General features: G+C 56.5%; 6 protein-coding genes across 6 annotated transcripts; 2 read left to right on the forward strand and 4 right to left on the reverse strand.

Annotated features, from left to right (window-relative positions):
* Nucleotides 1–258: 258 nt before the first annotated feature.
* HER10_EVM0002626 (uncharacterized protein) lies at nucleotides 259–3,581 on the reverse strand. Its single transcript, XM_035472332.1, has 2 exons — nucleotides 3,321–3,581; nucleotides 259–3,188 (listed from the first exon to the last, which is right to left on the reverse strand). Exons 1-2 carry the CDS (start codon nucleotides 3,369–3,371, stop codon nucleotides 390–392), a joined length of 2,850 nt encoding a protein of 949 aa, XP_035335767.1. The 5' UTR covers nucleotides 3,372–3,581; the 3' UTR covers nucleotides 259–389.
* Nucleotides 3,582–4,010: 429 nt separating this feature from the next.
* HER10_EVM0005169 (enoyl-CoA hydratase/isomerase) lies at nucleotides 4,011–5,514 on the reverse strand. The gene is made up of 2 exons (XM_035474792.1): nucleotides 5,110–5,514; nucleotides 4,011–5,041 (listed from the first exon to the last, which is right to left on the reverse strand). The coding sequence occupies exons 1-2, from the start codon at nucleotides 5,243–5,245 to the stop codon at nucleotides 4,311–4,313; spliced, it is 867 nt and encodes a 288-aa protein (XP_035336010.1). The 5' UTR covers nucleotides 5,246–5,514; the 3' UTR covers nucleotides 4,011–4,310.
* Nucleotides 5,515–5,572: 58 nt separating this feature from the next.
* On the forward strand, nucleotides 5,573–7,080 carry HER10_EVM0011638 (Rer1 family protein). The gene is made up of 3 exons (XM_035481065.1): nucleotides 5,573–6,056; nucleotides 6,117–6,534; nucleotides 6,610–7,080. Exons 1-3 carry the CDS (start codon nucleotides 5,988–5,990, stop codon nucleotides 6,693–6,695), a joined length of 573 nt encoding a protein of 190 aa, XP_035336599.1. The 5' UTR covers nucleotides 5,573–5,987; the 3' UTR covers nucleotides 6,696–7,080.
* A 124-nt stretch (nucleotides 7,081–7,204) lies between these two features.
* Nucleotides 7,205–9,212, forward strand: HER10_EVM0005514 (uncharacterized protein). The gene is made up of 2 exons (XM_035475128.1): nucleotides 7,205–7,710; nucleotides 7,764–9,212. Exons 1-2 carry the CDS (start codon nucleotides 7,440–7,442, stop codon nucleotides 8,885–8,887), a joined length of 1,395 nt encoding a protein of 464 aa, XP_035336044.1. The 5' UTR covers nucleotides 7,205–7,439; the 3' UTR covers nucleotides 8,888–9,212.
* Nucleotides 9,213–9,223: 11 nt separating this feature from the next.
* Nucleotides 9,224–11,893, reverse strand: HER10_EVM0004069 (uncharacterized protein). The gene is made up of 2 exons (XM_035473726.1): nucleotides 9,759–11,893; nucleotides 9,224–9,705 (listed from the first exon to the last, which is right to left on the reverse strand). Exons 1-2 carry the CDS (start codon nucleotides 11,537–11,539, stop codon nucleotides 9,630–9,632), a joined length of 1,857 nt encoding a protein of 618 aa, XP_035335899.1. The 5' UTR covers nucleotides 11,540–11,893; the 3' UTR covers nucleotides 9,224–9,629.
* A 2,545-nt stretch (nucleotides 11,894–14,438) lies between these two features.
* Nucleotides 14,439–17,169, reverse strand: HER10_EVM0009004 (uncharacterized protein). Its single transcript, XM_035478507.1, has 2 exons — nucleotides 16,702–17,169; nucleotides 14,439–16,605 (listed from the first exon to the last, which is right to left on the reverse strand). Exons 1-2 carry the CDS (start codon nucleotides 16,836–16,838, stop codon nucleotides 14,445–14,447), a joined length of 2,298 nt encoding a protein of 765 aa, XP_035336347.1. The 5' UTR covers nucleotides 16,839–17,169; the 3' UTR covers nucleotides 14,439–14,444.
* Between the last annotated feature and the right edge of the window lie 188 nt (nucleotides 17,170–17,357).

Consider the following 17,357-nt stretch of genomic DNA (forward strand, 5'->3'; position numbering starts at 1 on the left):
TGCAAGCATGCATCCGTAGTGGGGTGGCTTTTCTTCAATTGGGTTCAGCTTTGGAAATCACGTCAGAGCCGCTAGCGGCCGTCTGTGTGGGGCGCGCGGGTGACGGGGCCGGGGGCCGGCAGTCGGTGACTACGACGGCCGAGCCGGATTGACTCAATTCTTTATGCATGTTTCTCAAGATTGTTGATTCGGACTGTGACATCGAGATCCGGTTCAAAAGCATCGTGGTTAAAAGAAGCTCCACGGAGCGATCCTCAATGAACCAAGAATTATCCATTTCGCCTATTAACGGGAGAGTATCCGAGATGGGGATACGTGCGCGTCCAAGTCGCCGTTGCATTCATCACGGCTTACTATTCAGGCTCCCCCCAATGACCACCGACCGATTACTATCCTGCATGATCATCAAGCCGCCTTACGTACGGCGATGGGAACAGTCCCTTCGCACCCATGTACACCCCAAAGAACCAGTCCCCGTTCACGTCCTCAATCTCCCGGATCTCGGCCCCCTTGGGGAATAACAGCTCGTCCTCGGCCTTGGGATACCACGCCCACGTCGCCGTCGCCCTCATCCCGACGCCGCCGTCCGCAGGGAACCCCTGCGCAAGTCCCTCGCCCGTCGGCGCGTCCGCCGCGACGTCCCTGGTGACGAAGCGCTCCCGTGTCTGCCCGCCCTCGTGCCACCACCATTTCTGCGGGGCCTGTTCGTCGGTGCCGTCCGACTGGGTAATGCGGAGGTTGCGGCCGCCCACGAGATCGGATAGTATGTGCCGCAGCTGCCCGCCCGGCCCGTCGCGGAAGCCGACCACGATCATGCGGTGGCCGTTGAGACACCGGCGCCAACCCGCGTGCCCGTTCTCGGGGCTGATTTGGTCGCGCGCTTCGAGGTTGGCGTAACAATTCGTGCATACATCATAGTCGCCGGGTTGCGTGTCCGGCTCGATTGAGCTGGTGCAAGTGAAGCAGTGATATCGGCTGTGGTTGGGAGAGATGGGGTCCTGGCAGACGTCACAGCGCGTCGTGAACGTCAGGGGCTTAAAGGGGCCGATATTGTGAATGTTAGGACCCGTCAGCACAGCGGCCGCGTGAGGCGGCTGAGGCGATCTGGGACTGGCAGGCGGCGTGTGTGACGGCTGAGGCTGGTATGTCAGAGGCAGCAGCGGATGTGTACACGATCGTCCCTGGTTCACACAATTATTGCAGAAACCCCAGTCGCCAAAGTTGCAAAAATCGCAGCGCCAGAAGCACTCGTTCGCCCAGGCCTGGCATCGAGCACAGAAGTTGCCGCTTTCCAGCCGCTTCATCGGATCGTCAGTCGTGAGAGTTCGCCTGCCTTCCGCTCCACCCGGGATGATCTTTGGCTGGAGGTAACGATTCGCCGTCAACATGTGAGGTCTAGGGATATCCTCATGTGCCGTATGCCGAGCCTTTTCCCACTTGGCCCACGCTCCGTATCCGAAACCAAACCAGTGCAAGCAGCCTTTGCCCGACCTGTAGCAGTCGATGCATATGTTCCAGTTACCGCTGGCGCAGATGCCACAGTTGTAGTGTAGCTCGTACTCGATGTGCTGCTTCGCGCAGCGCGAACACGTAATTGAGGGCTCCGGGTACAGCTGCGAGCGTGTTCGATGATGGCCGGGGGTCGTCGGGCTCCCGATACCCAAACCCAAACCTAGCCCGACGGGGCCTGAAGTCGCTTGGCTGATGATGGACAAGTCTGCCGGCCGGTTTGGTCGCTGCAGCCGAGGCGATAACGGCTCGATGGGCGGAGACGCGGCAAAGTTGGAAGACACCAACGCAGAGGAATTCGTCATGCGGTTGGCAAAGGTCAGCTCGCGCGGTGCTGGCGAAGTGGTGGTCGTCGGTGACTGCGTCGTGGTAGGTACTGATGGCGTGCTCGAGCTTCTCGCCTCGGTGAAGACGGTTCTCGGGGCGACTGCTTCACCAAAATGCGTTCGTGACGACAGATCGGTCTGCGATCGAGTGGCGACGCGGGTCTCGGACTGCGTTGCTGGAAGGGGTGTCGTCGCGCTGCGGCCGCCGCTCGAGGTTCGCCTCCGTCGCCGCCTCTCCTCTGGTCGAACTTCAAGATGCAGGGCGCTCTGTGAGAGTGGCGGCCGGCTGCGATCGTCGGGAAACCCAGTTGCACTAGTTGACCTTGAGTGCGGCCGTTGCCTGCTACTGGGCCTGCTTGTGTCTGATGTACTTGACCTAATCTCCTGCACACGATCTGGAGAGTGCCTGGACTGGCCACTGGTGTCCCTTCTCCTCGTTCCTTCGGCCCTGGTGCGCTCTCGTTCTCGCTCCCGCTCCCGTTGCCGTCGTCTGTAAGCTTCTGTAATCTTCCGACTCAGCTCATCGTTCCGGCTCAGGTCGATGTTGTCTAGGTCGAGCCCATCCAACAAACCCTCTTCCTGGATTTGTCTAGCAAAATCCTCAATTTCCTTCTGCACGTCGCGCTCGCTCAAATCGCTCGAGCTTATGAGTGATCTGAGTGACGACTGGTGCTCGATTTGCCGACGCCTCATGTCGGATGACTCCTGGGCACGCTGTCTCGACTCACTCCTTCGTCGTCTTCTTTGCTCGCCCGACCTCGGATCCGGCTGCAGCTGGTCCCCAGTAGGCCTCCCTTCGTCGTCTCGCGGTCTTCGACTGCCCTCATGTCTGTGGGTGTGGCGGCTGTCCCGACTGTGATCCCGGCTCCGTCTGGTTCGTCCATCGGCAGAGCTGCTGTCCTCTCTCCGCCGTCGATGTCGATGTCCCGAGGAAGAGTCTACTCCGGCGTCTCTGAGGCTCATCTCCCGCACATCTTCCAGCAACCTCCTTTCTTCCTCGTCTGCGCGCCTCTCTTCCGGCGTTCTCTCGGGAATCTTGACTTCTGGCAGCACCTGATCACCCGGCTTGTACTTCTTCACCATTTCCGCCACGTCGGATTCGGATCTCCTCCTGTCCGGGTTCGCAGCCACAAACATATCGAGGAGAGTGGCGACGGTGGCATTGTGCCTCGTATCGCGAACCTGCGCACGACATGACGGGCAGGTGAAGATGTTTGTCCCTGGAGCGGGCGGGGTCGGTGAGTTCTCGGCCTGCTGCGCTTGGAAAGAAAACCAGTCCTTCAAGCAGGCACCGCAATACGTGTGTAGACAATCGAGCAGAGTCAGAGGCTGGTAGAGGAGCTCGGTGCATATCTAGAAGGCAAAAAGAAAAGTCGGTCAGCGCACATATAATCTCTAGAGTCCTGCAGAATCCAATGGGGGTTTGAAAAAAAGTGCCCCTCTCCTAGGGCGGCGCTACAGAGCGTTGGATCAGACGACACTTACAGAGCACGTCAACTCCCTCTCCAGATCGAGTGCGGGCTTTGAGGAATCCATGCAGGAACTATCGCTCCGCGCGATCCCTGGATTGCCGGACACAAAGACAATGTCATGAGGAGATTTGGCCAGCGGGATCGCGAGGGGAACATGTCGGTTTAAGGCTGGCTGTCAGGCGAGCCTTAGGTGAGGTGGGTGGCGGGGCCGAAAGCTGGGCGCGCCGTGGCCGCTGCAGCACAAGCACCTCACAGGCTCAAAGGCTTACAGGTTCAGGAAGGAAAAAAAGGTGTGTAAGGGGTCAGAAATGGTCAGAGACCGCCCTGTGAGGTGACCCCGACAAATGGATTGGATGCTAAGGGACGGGTCCAGCGGCCTACAGGCCACGGCTGCCCGCTGGCTGCCCCAAGTTGGGTGTCAACCCCACGTTGGTTCCCGCCCGCCGCCGACCCCTACCCCTGCCCTTAGCTTCAAAAAGCATCCCAACTCCCACGCGGAGCCAATAAGCTGAGATCATTGCAACCCCTCCGCTACTTTTTGGGACGGGCTAGCCCCCTGTAGGTTCCAAGTAATACGAACTCAACGCCCACCGACTCTCCGGACTTCTTCAGACTGAAGGTTAAACCTGCGTATTCTCGGCGAGGCATGTGAGCTGCTCGTAACGGTTGAAGACACTTGGGTTTATGTGGTTCTCTAGGCATCGGCTAAGGTAGGCGAAGAATCTCGGGACTAAAGTCATCATGCATGCAAGCGAGTGCTGTACGAGAGAGAGACCCCGAAAAGTAACATCACCCTTTTTCCTGCAGAGCAACACAGCCAAGCAAAAGGCGGTGCTGGGCTGACTGTGTGCTCTTACCTGGTCTTATTCATGCCGAGCAGTCTGACGGATTTCCCCAAACACACGCACGCATTCATTTGCCCAAGATCATGGTTGCACAACATCATGTCTTTGCCAGACTCGGCTATTTCGCATACAACTAGTCTTTCACAAGCATTACGCCCTCAAGAGTGAGTCCACTCTGCCTTCTTCTTCTCTGCGAATGCCTTCATGCCAATCTTTTGGTCGTTGCTGCCGAACAAGCTGTGGAACACTCTCCGTTCGAATTCGACACCATCCCTCAGAGGCAGGTCCTGGCTCTTGTTCACAACTTCCTTGCACGCGTTGATGGACACCCTCGAATAGCCGGCGATGGTCTCTGCCGTCTTCAGCGTCTCCTCCATGAGAACCTCGTACGAAGGGAATGCCTTGGCCGCAAGACCCCACTTCTCGGCATCGGCACCACTGAAGGACTTGCCCGTCAGGATCAACTCCATGGCCTTGGACTTTCCGATGGCCCGGGTGAGTCTCTGGCTGCCGCCGGCACCCGGGATCGTGCCGAGCTTGATCTCGGGCTGGCCAAAGTTGGCAGTCTCGGTGCAGTAGAGGATGTCGCACATCATGGACAGCTCACAGCCTCCGCCGAGCGCGTGACCGGAAACGGCGGCGATGATGGGCTTCTTGACCTCGGTGGTGAGGAGCGACCACGACTCGATGAAGGACTTGGTGTACGCCTCGGAAAAGGTAAGAGGAGCCATCTCCTTGATGTCGGCACCGGCGGCAAAGGCCTTTTGGGAGCCGGTCAGAACGATGACGGACGTTTCGTCCGACGCGTTGAAAGCCCTCAGCGCATCGTTGAGCTCATGGATGAGGGGAGTGCAGAGGGCGTTCAAGGCCTTGGGGCGGTTCAACGTCACTAAAGTGGATCATGGTGAGCTTCGTCGTCGTAGAGTGATGATTGATTACGGCTGAAACAGTATTTACCTTGACCAACACCGGGCTTGGGCTGAGAGACTTGAATGAACTCGTATGTCTTGCTGGCGAATCCACGTGAGAGTCTGGGCAGCGTCGGCGCCTGCATACGCGAGGCCACCGGCCGGAGGTATCTGAGTGAGTTCATGGTGAGGCAGATGAGAGCTGGGGAAGACGCTCAATGATATTATGTTGTGAGCTGTAATCTACACAAGATGATTGATCTTGACCTCAATTGATAGAGAGATGTCGTCTAAGTAAATGACACGAATTGTTGATGGAGCTGTGATGTAATGGGTAGGTCAAGCTCCATTTGACGTTTAATCCAAGCTCGAGGATAGCTGGAAAGCATCGGCTCTGTAAAGCCGAGGATACAGTCGGGCGAGGCACAGACACTCGCCGCGCACTGTGACAGCTTCCCCCGCGTCACAGGCTCGATCTTCCAACACCGCATTCACCTGTATTCGTACCTAAGCAGCGGGATCCTGGGCAGATACGGACCCTCTGGCTGGTTCCAGGGTGCAGGCTGCGCCACAGGGGCTGGTTCGGGCCATTTCCAGGGGATCCAATCACTGACGGGCGCAATCCAATCACTGGGCCGGATAAGATTCGGGCGAAAAAGCAGGCGCGGTGCAGCGCGCTGCCAATCTCAAAGGGAAGGGACACTTTTGTTGCAAGCCTTACGTGGCTTGAATCCATCTCCAGAGATCCCGTCAACCCAAAAATTCGTCCTGACAGATCGCGACAGCGCAGCGGCGGCCTCTTCCCACAGCATCGTCATCCCAGCTTTGCACCCTCGTTAACGGCTACATATCCACGCCAACCCACGCGAACAAGCTCATTGCACGAGTATCCCACCAAAAAGTTCATTCGCGCAACGACCGCCCAAGATGGACTCTGCCGAGCCGGAACAGACTGCATTCTCGTCGGTCACAGCCCACACCTCGAAGCTGCAAAGAGTACGGCCACGATGATTCCCCCCGAGTCTGCCAGCGACGTCTTGCTAATTCCCATCGCAGCAATACCAAGCGCTTCTCGATCAGTCAACCCCCTTTGTGCTTTACAGATGGATCGCCACGGGCGTCTGCCTCCTGGGCTTCTTCGCTCGCATCTTTGTGGCGCAGGGCTGGTACATTGTCGCCTACGCTCTCGGAATCTACCTGCTCAACTTGTTCCTGGCCTTCTTGCAACCCAAGTTTGACCCCTCCAACGAGGCTATGGACACTGAGATGGAGGACGGTGGTGTCGGCATTCTCCCCACCAAGCAGGACGAGGAGTTCAAGCCCTTCATCCGCCGCCTCCCCGAGTTCAAGTTCTGGTACTGGGCCACCCGCGCCATCGCCATCGCCTTCTTCTGCAGTTGGTGGGAGATCTTCAACGTCCCCGTCTTCTGGCCCGTCCTGGTCATGTACTGGTTCATCCTCTTCTTCCTGACGAGTACGTTTCCCACCCCCACGCCTTGTCTCCCTGGCATTTCACCCTGGCACACAGCTGACCATCCCCCCTTTGCAGTGCGCAAGCAGATCCAGCACATGATCAAGTACCGCTACGTTCCCTTCACCTTTGGCAAGAAGAACTACGCCAAGAACAGCTCCTGAAGGGGGGCCACGCAACTTTACGACGCGATGGAATCAGCGGGTTTTTACGAGGGACAAATGTCGTTGTCACGCCCGTCGAGGTGGGACAAGTGTAAGAGTCTAGGCACGTGGAAGGGAAGAAAAATTAGACAGTGCGCGAGGATGAATACACATTTTTGACGAAGTCTGGATGGCGACGATGGGCGAAGGCAAACTGTATGTACCTATAGAAAGGAGGCCACGGGTATGAGTGCATGGATGGTTGCGACGGGCCAACTACACGGGGCGCATCAGGAGGTCCTCCTGCACGGTCGGGAGCCATTGCCCCGTTGATGAGTGACGGTTTTGCTTTGAAATCATTCATCTCATACTACGTATTGTAATAGAGAGGACAAATCTGTCTCTGATTCTTCATCCACGACATGGCGTCTTTTTTTTTTTTTGTCGTGGTGTCCGTCAACGTCAAGCTTGACAGCTTTGGGGGTGCTGTGTCTTCGTCTGATAGAGCTGATAAGGCCACAGGTCGAGGTCCGGGCGTTTGGCTGGCGCAACTACAGTGTAAAGGTAAGGTGCCCCAGACTCCAGCCTCGTGGAACTTTTCTGGGCCAATTGCACCTTCCTACTCAACGCGACCGCGACGACGACAGCTCCCCGCTGCCAATACTCGAAGCCACCCTCTCCTCCTGAGCAACTCAATTCAAACCTCAATTGCGACGCAGATATCGAAACGATACCACCAAACGCACAAGCATTTAAACGGCCACGATGTCGTCCTCGGCGCCTCGCGGCGGCGAGCGCATGATCCATCAGGACTTCATTGCCAGAATCCGATACTCCAACGCCCTCCCGCCGCCCCCTAACCCTCCCAAGCTCCTCGACATCCCAAACACCGGCCTGGCTAGCGGCCAGTATACGACGCCGGGATTTGCATCACGTCTGGCGAGAGAACAGCCTCTCAACATCGAGGTCGATGCGGAGCTCGGCATGCCCTTGGACTTGGTGGGCATGCCGGGTATCTTTGACGGAGACGAGAGCTGTAAGCGCGGCCGTATTTCGCCAAAGGGGAGCTCAGTACTGACATCGATACAGCTATTCAAGCCTCTTCGCATCCGCCTGCCGTTCATCCTCACGATAGAGCCCTCCTGAGACCACTGTCGACCCTTGGCCGAGCTAAGAGCAACGCCGACGCATCAGTCTCCTTCCTGAGAAGAACAGAATACATTTCCTCCGTGGCACCCAGAAAGGCTGGTGTCGCCGCGGGAGCATTCATCAACCCCAAGATCAAGCGCGCAGAGAAGCGTCGCTCCCCCGAGCCGGACAAAGACTCACCGGCCGCCATCAGACGCAAGATCGAAAAGAGCTTCGAGAGCGCCGAGCGCTTCCTCAGCAACCCGACCCGCCATCGCCACCCGAGCAAACCAAACGTCCATCTCACGCAGTCTCTGCCGCTGCTGCCCGACCACGACGCCTTCCCCGACTCGGGCGCCTACGTCACCGTCAAGCTCCTCACGAACCCCGTGGCCAGCGCCAACAAGTACGACAGCCGTCTGCTCAGCGGTCTGCTCCGCCCGCTAGACAGGAGCCCCGAGGAGAACGAGGCCTTCCAGGCCGCCGTCGAGGCCCACGAGCGCGATCCCGCACGCAACCCCAAGCCCGCCAACCTGATGGACTACAGCTTCTTCCTCCCCAAGACCAAGACGACGGGCGACAACTTCCGGGCCAAGTTCGATCCGGAGAACCCCGACCGCGACGACGAATCGCTTTACACGTACCAGAGCGGCTCCAACCCGTGCTTCCAGTTCTCGCGCCTGCGTGCGTATGAGACGACAAAAGAGATTGAGCTGGACCACAACACAAAGTACAGCGAAGAGGTCATTCTCGCCTTCAACGACGAGCCCTCCGCGGGCGGCAGGCCCAAGGCGGCGTACTACTACCCGGTCATCCAACGCACGACCATCCGCCCCCAGCGCGCCAAGAATATCGCTCGTACCCTTAGTCAGGTGGACGACGAGACGCAGGTTGTCAACGAGGTGGAGATCTCCATTACCGATCCCAAGGGGGCCCCGGCCGAGAACATGAAGCGGTACAAGGAGAAGCCCATTGGCTATGTCGAAGAGGCCGAGCCGGTTGAAGAGACTTCTCGTGCGCCTGGCACGCCCTCGGACCGGGACGCTGATGGCGATGCTGATGCCGATGAGGAAGATGAGGACTGAAGAGGTGGCGTGTTGAGTTGAGGGTGAGGCGCGGTGATGTAACATCAGTTCCTTTTTCACAAACCATTTAGGCGTTTGGACGTGAAGAATCAAAACAAAACAGGGCAGCCGCGATGGTGGCCATCTTAGACTTCATGGATGTCCCAATGATGGAAATGACTCTACCAGATTGATAAACTGTCATGGCAGTACGGTCAATTAATGCATTGGTTAGTGACTTGCTTACCACAGCCATTGACAAAAGAACAGAAAACAAAGCAGAGAATGGGTTGAAGTAATACGTTGTCATGACTTTGGATTAAGTATATGTAGCTCTTCTCATACAGCGGCTCGAGCTCGGCGAGGTTCTTTTTTCCCCCGACTCGTTCCCCATCATGTGTAATTTCTGGCATAGACGGTCCTCTCCTGTTAACCATACTTTGTGTGGAGACCGAGCAGAAATGGGTAAGAAAAGTTACAAAGAAAGCAAAAAATCTCATGTGGTATAAGGGAACAACAGACAGACTCTCTAAGAACGGGGGAAAAAAAAATAACAACGAAAAAACAGACTTTGATATCGTCCCGTCCTCCTCTCCCTCCCGTTTCATAGCGTAAAAATGTTTACCCAGAGAACTCCTTTTTTTTTCTGCTTTTTTCCCCATTGGGGAAAAGGAAAAAGAAATACATAGAAGACGCAAAAAACGTGAATCTGGCCAACGGTGATATGTGGCCACCTGGCAGGCACGAACGCAGCAGCGAGCGTCTACGCCGGCGGTTCTGGGATGGTTTCGACGGCGAAGCCGATGTTATCTCTATTGTCGTCAATGACGCGACCGTATCTAAGTCGAGTTAATTAGCAAATTCATAAAGTTCTTTCGTTGGTAAAACTCACTCTAAAAGGAGGCGGAAGAACCAGACCTCCATATCCTCCTTGCGAAGCACCTTATTCGCCCAGTCGCGGCTGCTGAGAGCCATGCGCTCAGCCTCATTGCGCCCCAGCGCGCCGTCGCCAAAGAAGCGAACGCTCTCGAGCCAGTCGTCGCCCTGCAGGCTCATGGGGATGTAGTGCGCCCAGGGCTTGAGCCACTCAAAGTGCCACTCGCGGAAGATGGCGAGCTTGAAGACGAGGGAGCGCGACTGCAGGAAAGCATAGAAGCGTCCCGAAAAGGCGTTGCCGTCCATGTCGAGGAGGTACTTGTACTTCCAGGCATCCTGCTGCTCGGCGTGGCCTTGGATCTTGAAGAACTCCTTTTCGGCGTCGCAGTCGCCCGGGTCGCACTGCCCGACGTGCGAGAAGAAGACGTCGACGATTTCGCGGTAGTCGCCGCGAGGCACCTCCTTCACCTCCCACTTGGGAGTCTGCTCGTCGCCGCGGTTGATGTAGATCTTTGCCTGGTCGGCGGCGTTGAGCTTCTGCACGAGGTGCTGACGGTGCTGGCGGCGCCAGCCGCCATTGCGGGAGAAGCCGCCCGTCGTGGAGCCGCGCCAGTAGAGGCGGTCCTGCTTCTGCTCCCAGAGCATATCCTTTGACTCGTCGTAGGCGACCTTCTTATACCAGTACCAGGGCGAAGGATAGAGGATATCGTTGTAGGAGGAGATCTTGGACTGGGAGAAGATGGGGAAGAGGTCGTGGACGATGTTGTAGGCGTTGGGGCGATCGAAGAAGCCGTAGGTCGCGCTCAGGGAAGGCGAGAGGCAGATGTCCGACATGGCGGTGACGTTGTAGACGAAGCCGAGCTCGCTGACGCCGTACTTGCTCATGTCGTCGGACAGCTCGTCGTCCTCGAGACCGCGCGAGGGGCTGTCGGGTGGGCAGGACATGCGAGAGTGCGTCCAAGTGGGCTGGTGGGCGAAGACGTTGAAGCGGGTGCGCTTGTACTCGTCGATGATGTTACCTTCGCTAAGACCGGCCGCGCGCTTCGTAAAAGCGTTCTCCGGGTTAATGGCAGCGTTCGCCTTGGGCATGTTGACGTCCTTGGCGCGGCTGACGAGGCGTGCGAGGTCCTCGTGAGGGACGACCACGCGCGGCTCGTCGTGGATGTTGAAGGCGATGTCCATGCTGGGCAGGTGCTCGATAAACTTCTTAATCATGCCAGAGGTGGCATCGCGCTGCCAGTCCGAGCCACCCTGGATGTGCTTGATCTTGTGGTCCCGGAGCAGGAGGCCGATCAGCTTGTTATCGAAGCCCAGAGCCTCCCGCGCCCGCTCCCGTATCGTCGCCGGCTTCAGACCCCAGAAGGGCGTGAGCATCTCGTGTATCATGTCGAACTCGTCAATGAGCTGTACGCCGCTGGCCTTTGCGAACTCGAACCACTTGTCAAAGTTGGGGGGCGGCGGGATGTTGTAGCGGCGCTTGTACTCCTTGACGGCTTCCTCGAGCGTCTTGGACTGGCGCTTCAGCGTATCCTGGAACTCCTTTTCGGCGCTCGTCATGAGGTGCCACATGGGGTGTGACCCGGTGCCGCCAGCGGACTTTGGTCGTCTGTCGGGAGGAGGGGCGGCGGCGGCGGCATCGTCACCGAGTGTCTGTTGATCTTGCGGGGGCGGAGGGGGTTTGTCGGAGCCTGGTATGGGGACTGGCGGTCGTCGATCTGAGGGAAGTGTGAATACTGTGTATGCGCATATCAACAGGAAGACGAGAAGAATGACGACCGTCCATTGACGACGGCGCATGGTTGGTTGCTGGCTGTCAGCCTGCCCCTTTTGTGGCGGCGGGCTACGTCGCTTTTGTCTCTCGAGCCTTGGTCGGGTGCTTTCGGGGGGTGGTGGAAAGGGCCAGCAGTTTTTCGCAGTTCGCCCTATTGCGTCGATGGGGATGAAGGAAAGAAAGACGGAATGAGTTCAGGGCCTCATCGCAGGAGTAAGCAGAGATGCCTCACGAAGTAGAAATGGAGGCAGAGCTTCGTAAGGTAGTGAATACGTCGTGGATAAAGGAAAAGTATCCTTGTGGTCTGGTTTGGTATCGGTGGTAGTGGTGGTAGTGGTGTTGGTAGTACCTTACTGTGTACGTGGTGCATGTGCTACGTGCTCACCCATTGGATGCAAGTGCCAAACTCAGGTTTCCATTGGATCTGGGCCCGGCGGACACTAATGTCAAGGAAGTCTGTGGACTTTTGGGTGGTTGACGTGCCCCTAGGGGAAAAAAAAAAGTCGCCTGAAAAAGAATATGGCTTAGAACCTTGGTGCAGCGCGTCCGTGGACCTTGGTTCCTTGAGTAGTGGCGCCGCGCCCTTGGTGGCAGGGGTTGTAATTGGACATGCTTGGGACAGGGGAGGAGCTTAGTCTTGGGGGGCACCTCAAGATTCTGGGGGGGGCAGGGGCTAGGCTTCTGAAAGACTCATAGACTGAGCCTCCTTTGGAAAGCTTGGTGGGAACGACTACTATTTTCATGACGCTTCCATAATAAGAGTATGGCAGACCAGGGGACGCAAGACATTTCCAGAGCAAAGCAGTGGGCTGACACTCAACCGGTAAGGTAAGGTAGGGAGACATCGAAGTACCGGCGTCGACAGCACAGCGACTTTTGACAAGTCCCTTGCACCGTACCTGCTCCCCGGAAAGTCCCCCTGGGAAAGTATAAGATACAAGAACCAGCTTTCCGGAATTTCGCCCGCAACTAGCGCATCTCTTGAGTCGGACTGAGACACGACAACTGGAATGGGGAGACAAAGACCTCTTTGCTCGCATTTTCCACTGAAAGAGAGAAAAAAACAGACAGATCGCCGGGTTGTGGGGGTGCAACTGGGACACCAGGACACTTTTGGGTGAAAAGCCTTTGACCCGCTCGATTCTTCGAGCCATCTTTGTGTGACCGTGTGAATCCGCAGGATTCTTCTTGGCCAAAACATCATTTCATCCAGAAACGTTGGAGGCGTCGAGAGACATATGTCTCTACGCCTACGCCATTTTTCTTGTCTCGAACGGGAGTGGTCCGCTCAGGGGAACACAAGGCTTACCTAAGGCAAGGAACCTTGGACAATTGCCGGTATTACGAGTCCCCGAGATCTGGATTGCTTTGGTCCATGAGCCGCGTTTGTCAAATTGCGATGCATTTCAGACGCCAAGTCTCCAGGTCCTAGACTTGCTTGACTTTCTTTTTTTCCAAATGCATGCAGAAAATATGCAGGAATTACCTACGCATCTGCAGGTATTGGCGGGAAGGATGCGCAAAAGAAAAGGTTCCCAGAACTATGCGAGCTGGCGCAAACCGTAGACTCGCCGACCTCATCTTCGTCCTTGTTGACATATTTAGATCACCACTGGAAGTTACATCAAACAAATTCCAAGTCCCCAAAACTTCAAACTCATAAAAAGGGAATGTTTGGTGAGTCTGCCATCTACACCAAGACTCTCGAGAAGCAGCTTTCAAAAACAATGCACGGCATACCTGCATCGCAGCAACGGCCCATCACGTGGAGGGCACAGAGGGCATAAATGCTACGGCCGAGACCGCAAAAACCGCCAGAAGCGGAGCCAAAATGCCCTCGAGATATCGCAAATATGCACGACATACTTGCATTGCAGCGTCTCGCCATCACGTGTGCGTGGTCGCAGAATGGGCCTCGCTTCTGTGCCAATGTATGCCGTTTCGGGTAGTCAAGGTGAAGGGGCTGAGACGAATCATTCGTGAGGGCCTCACCGAGAGTTGATCTTGCGGCCTCGGGGTGTTTTTCTAGGAAGACAGGCACTAGTTCTAAAGGTGAAATATCAACGTTGGATCCCCGGTCTAAGATGAAGCTTCGTGTTCTCCGAGTGCCCGGCGTCGAGGTCATGTTTCTGATAATCCATGGTGACCTCTGCCTCCTTGACAGCGTGAAGTCAGTGCCAAATAAAAGGGTTGCGAGAACGACGAATGCCGATATTGAAATACCGACCAAATACTGTCGCTGAATCCGAACCCCATCAGACGCATCTCTCATTCCTGAGGTTCGATGTAGATGAGCTGGTCAACCGGCTAACGAGACAGTCCGCCGATGCCCTGTTTCTTATATAGCCACCACTCATGATTCTGGCCTATCGGGCTTCTGAGTCATATTACACGGAGAATAAAAACGGAGAGCTGGAGAGGGGAAAGATAGGGCAATTACTCTTGACAGTAATGATCGATGAAATCGAGACTTATCCCCGAAACAGTAAATTATGTCGTGACCCGCATGTATCTGATCCAGACAGCTGGCAATAGCATTTCCGGGTGTCTCAATGCGAAGATATACAAAATAGCTGACCAATTACGAAGTTATAGTGTCAAGAGTGCCAACATACATCAATTCCCGTACATCAAGGAGTATTTGCAGGACGCAAACTTGACGAACCCGACTCCCGAATCTATCACCATACTGTCTTACGAACCCGTGGTTGACTAGACAGTGCTGCGTGTGCCGAGACAACCAAAAGTCGATGATACATTCGAGAGAGATGGCTTCTGCAGAACTGCCAACCGGAAAAGGGGTCGCGAAATTCACAGGCAGAAAAGATTCACTCCAGCAAATACATGGTAAAGAGCATAGCCCTGAGCAGCTTGGAAATATATGATCAAATCCATCACTTTTGACGGCAGTTAGCCAAGATTTCCCTCCCATCATCTATACATCACATTCGGCCGCACCCTCATCTCCTCCGGCACCTCCTCCAACCCATCCATCGGCCTGAGCAGCACATCCGACCCGCTCGCAACGATACAATACCTCTCCCGCAACGCCATCGTATCCTCCAAGATACTCGACGGCATCTTCTCGTCCCCCGGCGGCGGGCTCCGCATCGCCAGCGCCAACAGCTCCGGCGTCGACTCCCAGCTCTTGCTCGTGACGCCCACGACGAGACTCCACGCCATGAACGCCACCGCGACGGCGCAGTACACGAACAAACCCACCATCGAGTACCTGACGGTATCGTCCCCGGCAGAGTACGCGAACCCCTTCATCTCGCCCCGGAAATGCAGCTTCTGCGCCGCGGCCCGCACGCCCTCGGGCACGTCGAACGCCGTGCCGGACTCGGGGAACCCGAACTGCGTCTTGCGCGGGAAGAAGTTGCGCCACCAGGCGCCGTCGGCGTCCTTCAGAGTGATGATGGGTTTCGCGGCGGGCGCGGTGCGGGACACGCCGTTGGCGAGCATGGCGTTGATGAGCGTCTCGACGTGGCCGACGGTCCAGGGCAAGCCTAGCGTAGAATCGACGAGCCGTGCTGAAGAGGCGAGGCGCTGGAAGACGGTGGTGCCCTCGGTGTCGACGGCCGCGTTGGTCAGGTTCGCAAAGGAGGTGTCGATGAGGACTTTGCGGCTGCCGGGCTTCCAGGTCACGGGGAAGGGCCAGCCGTCTGTCCAGACGTGGTTGTCTATGTTGATCCAGGTGTTGGCGCCGATCCATTCTGCGTCTGTGAGGCATCCGTAGACGGCGATTCCCCCTTGGCGCGGGAGGGAGATGATGGCGCCGATGGAGACGTTGGCGGCTAGGTCTCCTTCTGGGTCGATGTTGAAAAAGGACAATTGGGGACTCGTGTCGTTGAGATTTGTCCAGAAAGCTTGCGTTGTCGGGTTCTCTAGGGCCATGATATCAGTGTTATTGGTGAAAGAGGCCTCGTTCCGAACTTCTGGAAAGTTGACAAAACCACGACGATCACCGGACGTGGCGTTGTTGCCATCGATCATGGTAACGCGGCATCGGGTCTCCATGGACGAGAGCTCCTGGAACGTCGAGTACCGATAGTCCGACCCGCGATAGTACTTCTTCTCCTTTTGATCCATCAACGTAAGGGCATCCTGCCAGAGCATCGTAGTAGCTGCCAACGTGGCACCCGTCACACGATGCGGCAGCGTCATACGAGACTCGGCCCACCCGCGCGGCACACCCGGCTCGCGGACGGACATTGACAACTGCAGAATCGATTCCGGCGTGGCAAGCGGAAAGAGCGCCGGTATCCGGATGTACGATCCCTTTGTGACGTTGAGAATGGCCTGGTCCGGGAGGTAACTCACGAGATGCGTCAACGAGTCCCATCCGGCGGACGGGCAGTCGAGGTTGCCGGCCCTCTCGCACACGTCGCCGGCCACCGTATCCGCCGCCGTCAGCGTCCGAGGAAAGATGTCGGCGCCGGCTTTATCAATGTACACCCACGAACCGCCCATCATCCACCAGTCGTTCAGGGGCGTCAGAACGGTGGCCGTCGCTGGCGCCACGACGACGGCCAGGACGCAGCACATGACGAGGAAGGAGACGAAAAAGACCTTTTTCCAGACGGTCGAGAAGCGGCCCCGCAGCATGGCCGTCATCTCGTCGGACCACAGGAACTCGGGCGAGCTGAAGCTATTTCCCGCGAAAAAGGCCGCCAACGGGGTCCCCTGGCCGAGCGTCACTTCGCGACGGACAAAGGTGAAGATCATGGTGGTGAGGGAGCCGATGATCATGATCTCGAGGAATTTGGCGGCGAACTGGATCAGCAGGTTGGCCGACTTGTCCCACTCGCGGTTCGGCGTGAGGTCCGCGCCGATCCAGTACTCGTGGTAGATGAGGTGGCTCATGATGGCGGTGGCGACCAGGGGCGGAACGTGGACCATGATGGCGAGGAGGGCCATGGGCCTGTTCTTGAAGATGACGACCTTTGTCTGGTTGCGGATCGAGTCGCGGACATTGTAGAAGAGACGGTATAGAGAGTGGAAGCTCCATGCTTTGAGCGTGTTTTGGAGGACAGCTCTGAAGCTGAGCTTGCCTTCGTACACTTCGTAGGGAGTCGTTTGGTCGTTGAGTCTGGCCTACAGGTTAGCAATTATAGCCTTACTTGTGTTATTTGTGCCCCAGCTTGAGGTCTAGTTCTGTGTCATGGGCAACTGGGACTATAATCACCTCTCTGTATCTTTGTAATCATGAGTGTCATTTTTGTCTAGGGAAGTTCCTCGACGTCCTGGCGGGCCGCCATCTTGTGGATGCAGAAGAGGGACGAGAGGCTCCCCCCTTTCACCAGTCAAACGAACTTCAGGCATTGTGAGACTTTTCCTTTTTACCGAGCATCAATCGACAATGACATCTCTCTCAAAGCACTTAGTGAGCTCGGAAGCTTGTGTTCACATATAAGTTGTTCTCCTCCACCGCAGCATCTTCAGCTCACCACGAAAAGGGAACTTTGACTGCGGCCGACAGGGGCATGATGCAACATTAGAGGACAGGGTGCTGGCCAGGCACCAAGATAAAGTCCTCCAAGCCCGGCTCCGGTGAAGCGCTTAAGCCGTGGCAGCAACAATATTATTGGATGTTGAATTCGAGATCCGCTTTCGGGAACGGCCTGAAGCTGTCATGTTGCGAAGCCGCTCATGCGTGTCAGACTGTAGAATCCTTCCGTTGAACACCCAACCTCTTTGAGGCCCTTTGGGAGCATGGCAAGCAAGGCTGAGGAGCCATATCCCTGTGTGAGTGTCCGGTTTGGAGGATTTTCGGTACCCAGTTTCATTGCATACGTGCGTTAATTCAATGCCTCTGAGTTTCTCATTCCGAGAACATCAGGT

The sequence above is a fragment of the Colletotrichum scovillei genome (genome assembly GCF_011075155.1).
Source record: "Colletotrichum scovillei strain TJNH1 chromosome Unknown Contig00003, whole genome shotgun sequence".
Taxonomy (NCBI): Eukaryota; Fungi; Ascomycota; class Sordariomycetes; order Glomerellales; family Glomerellaceae; genus Colletotrichum; species Colletotrichum scovillei.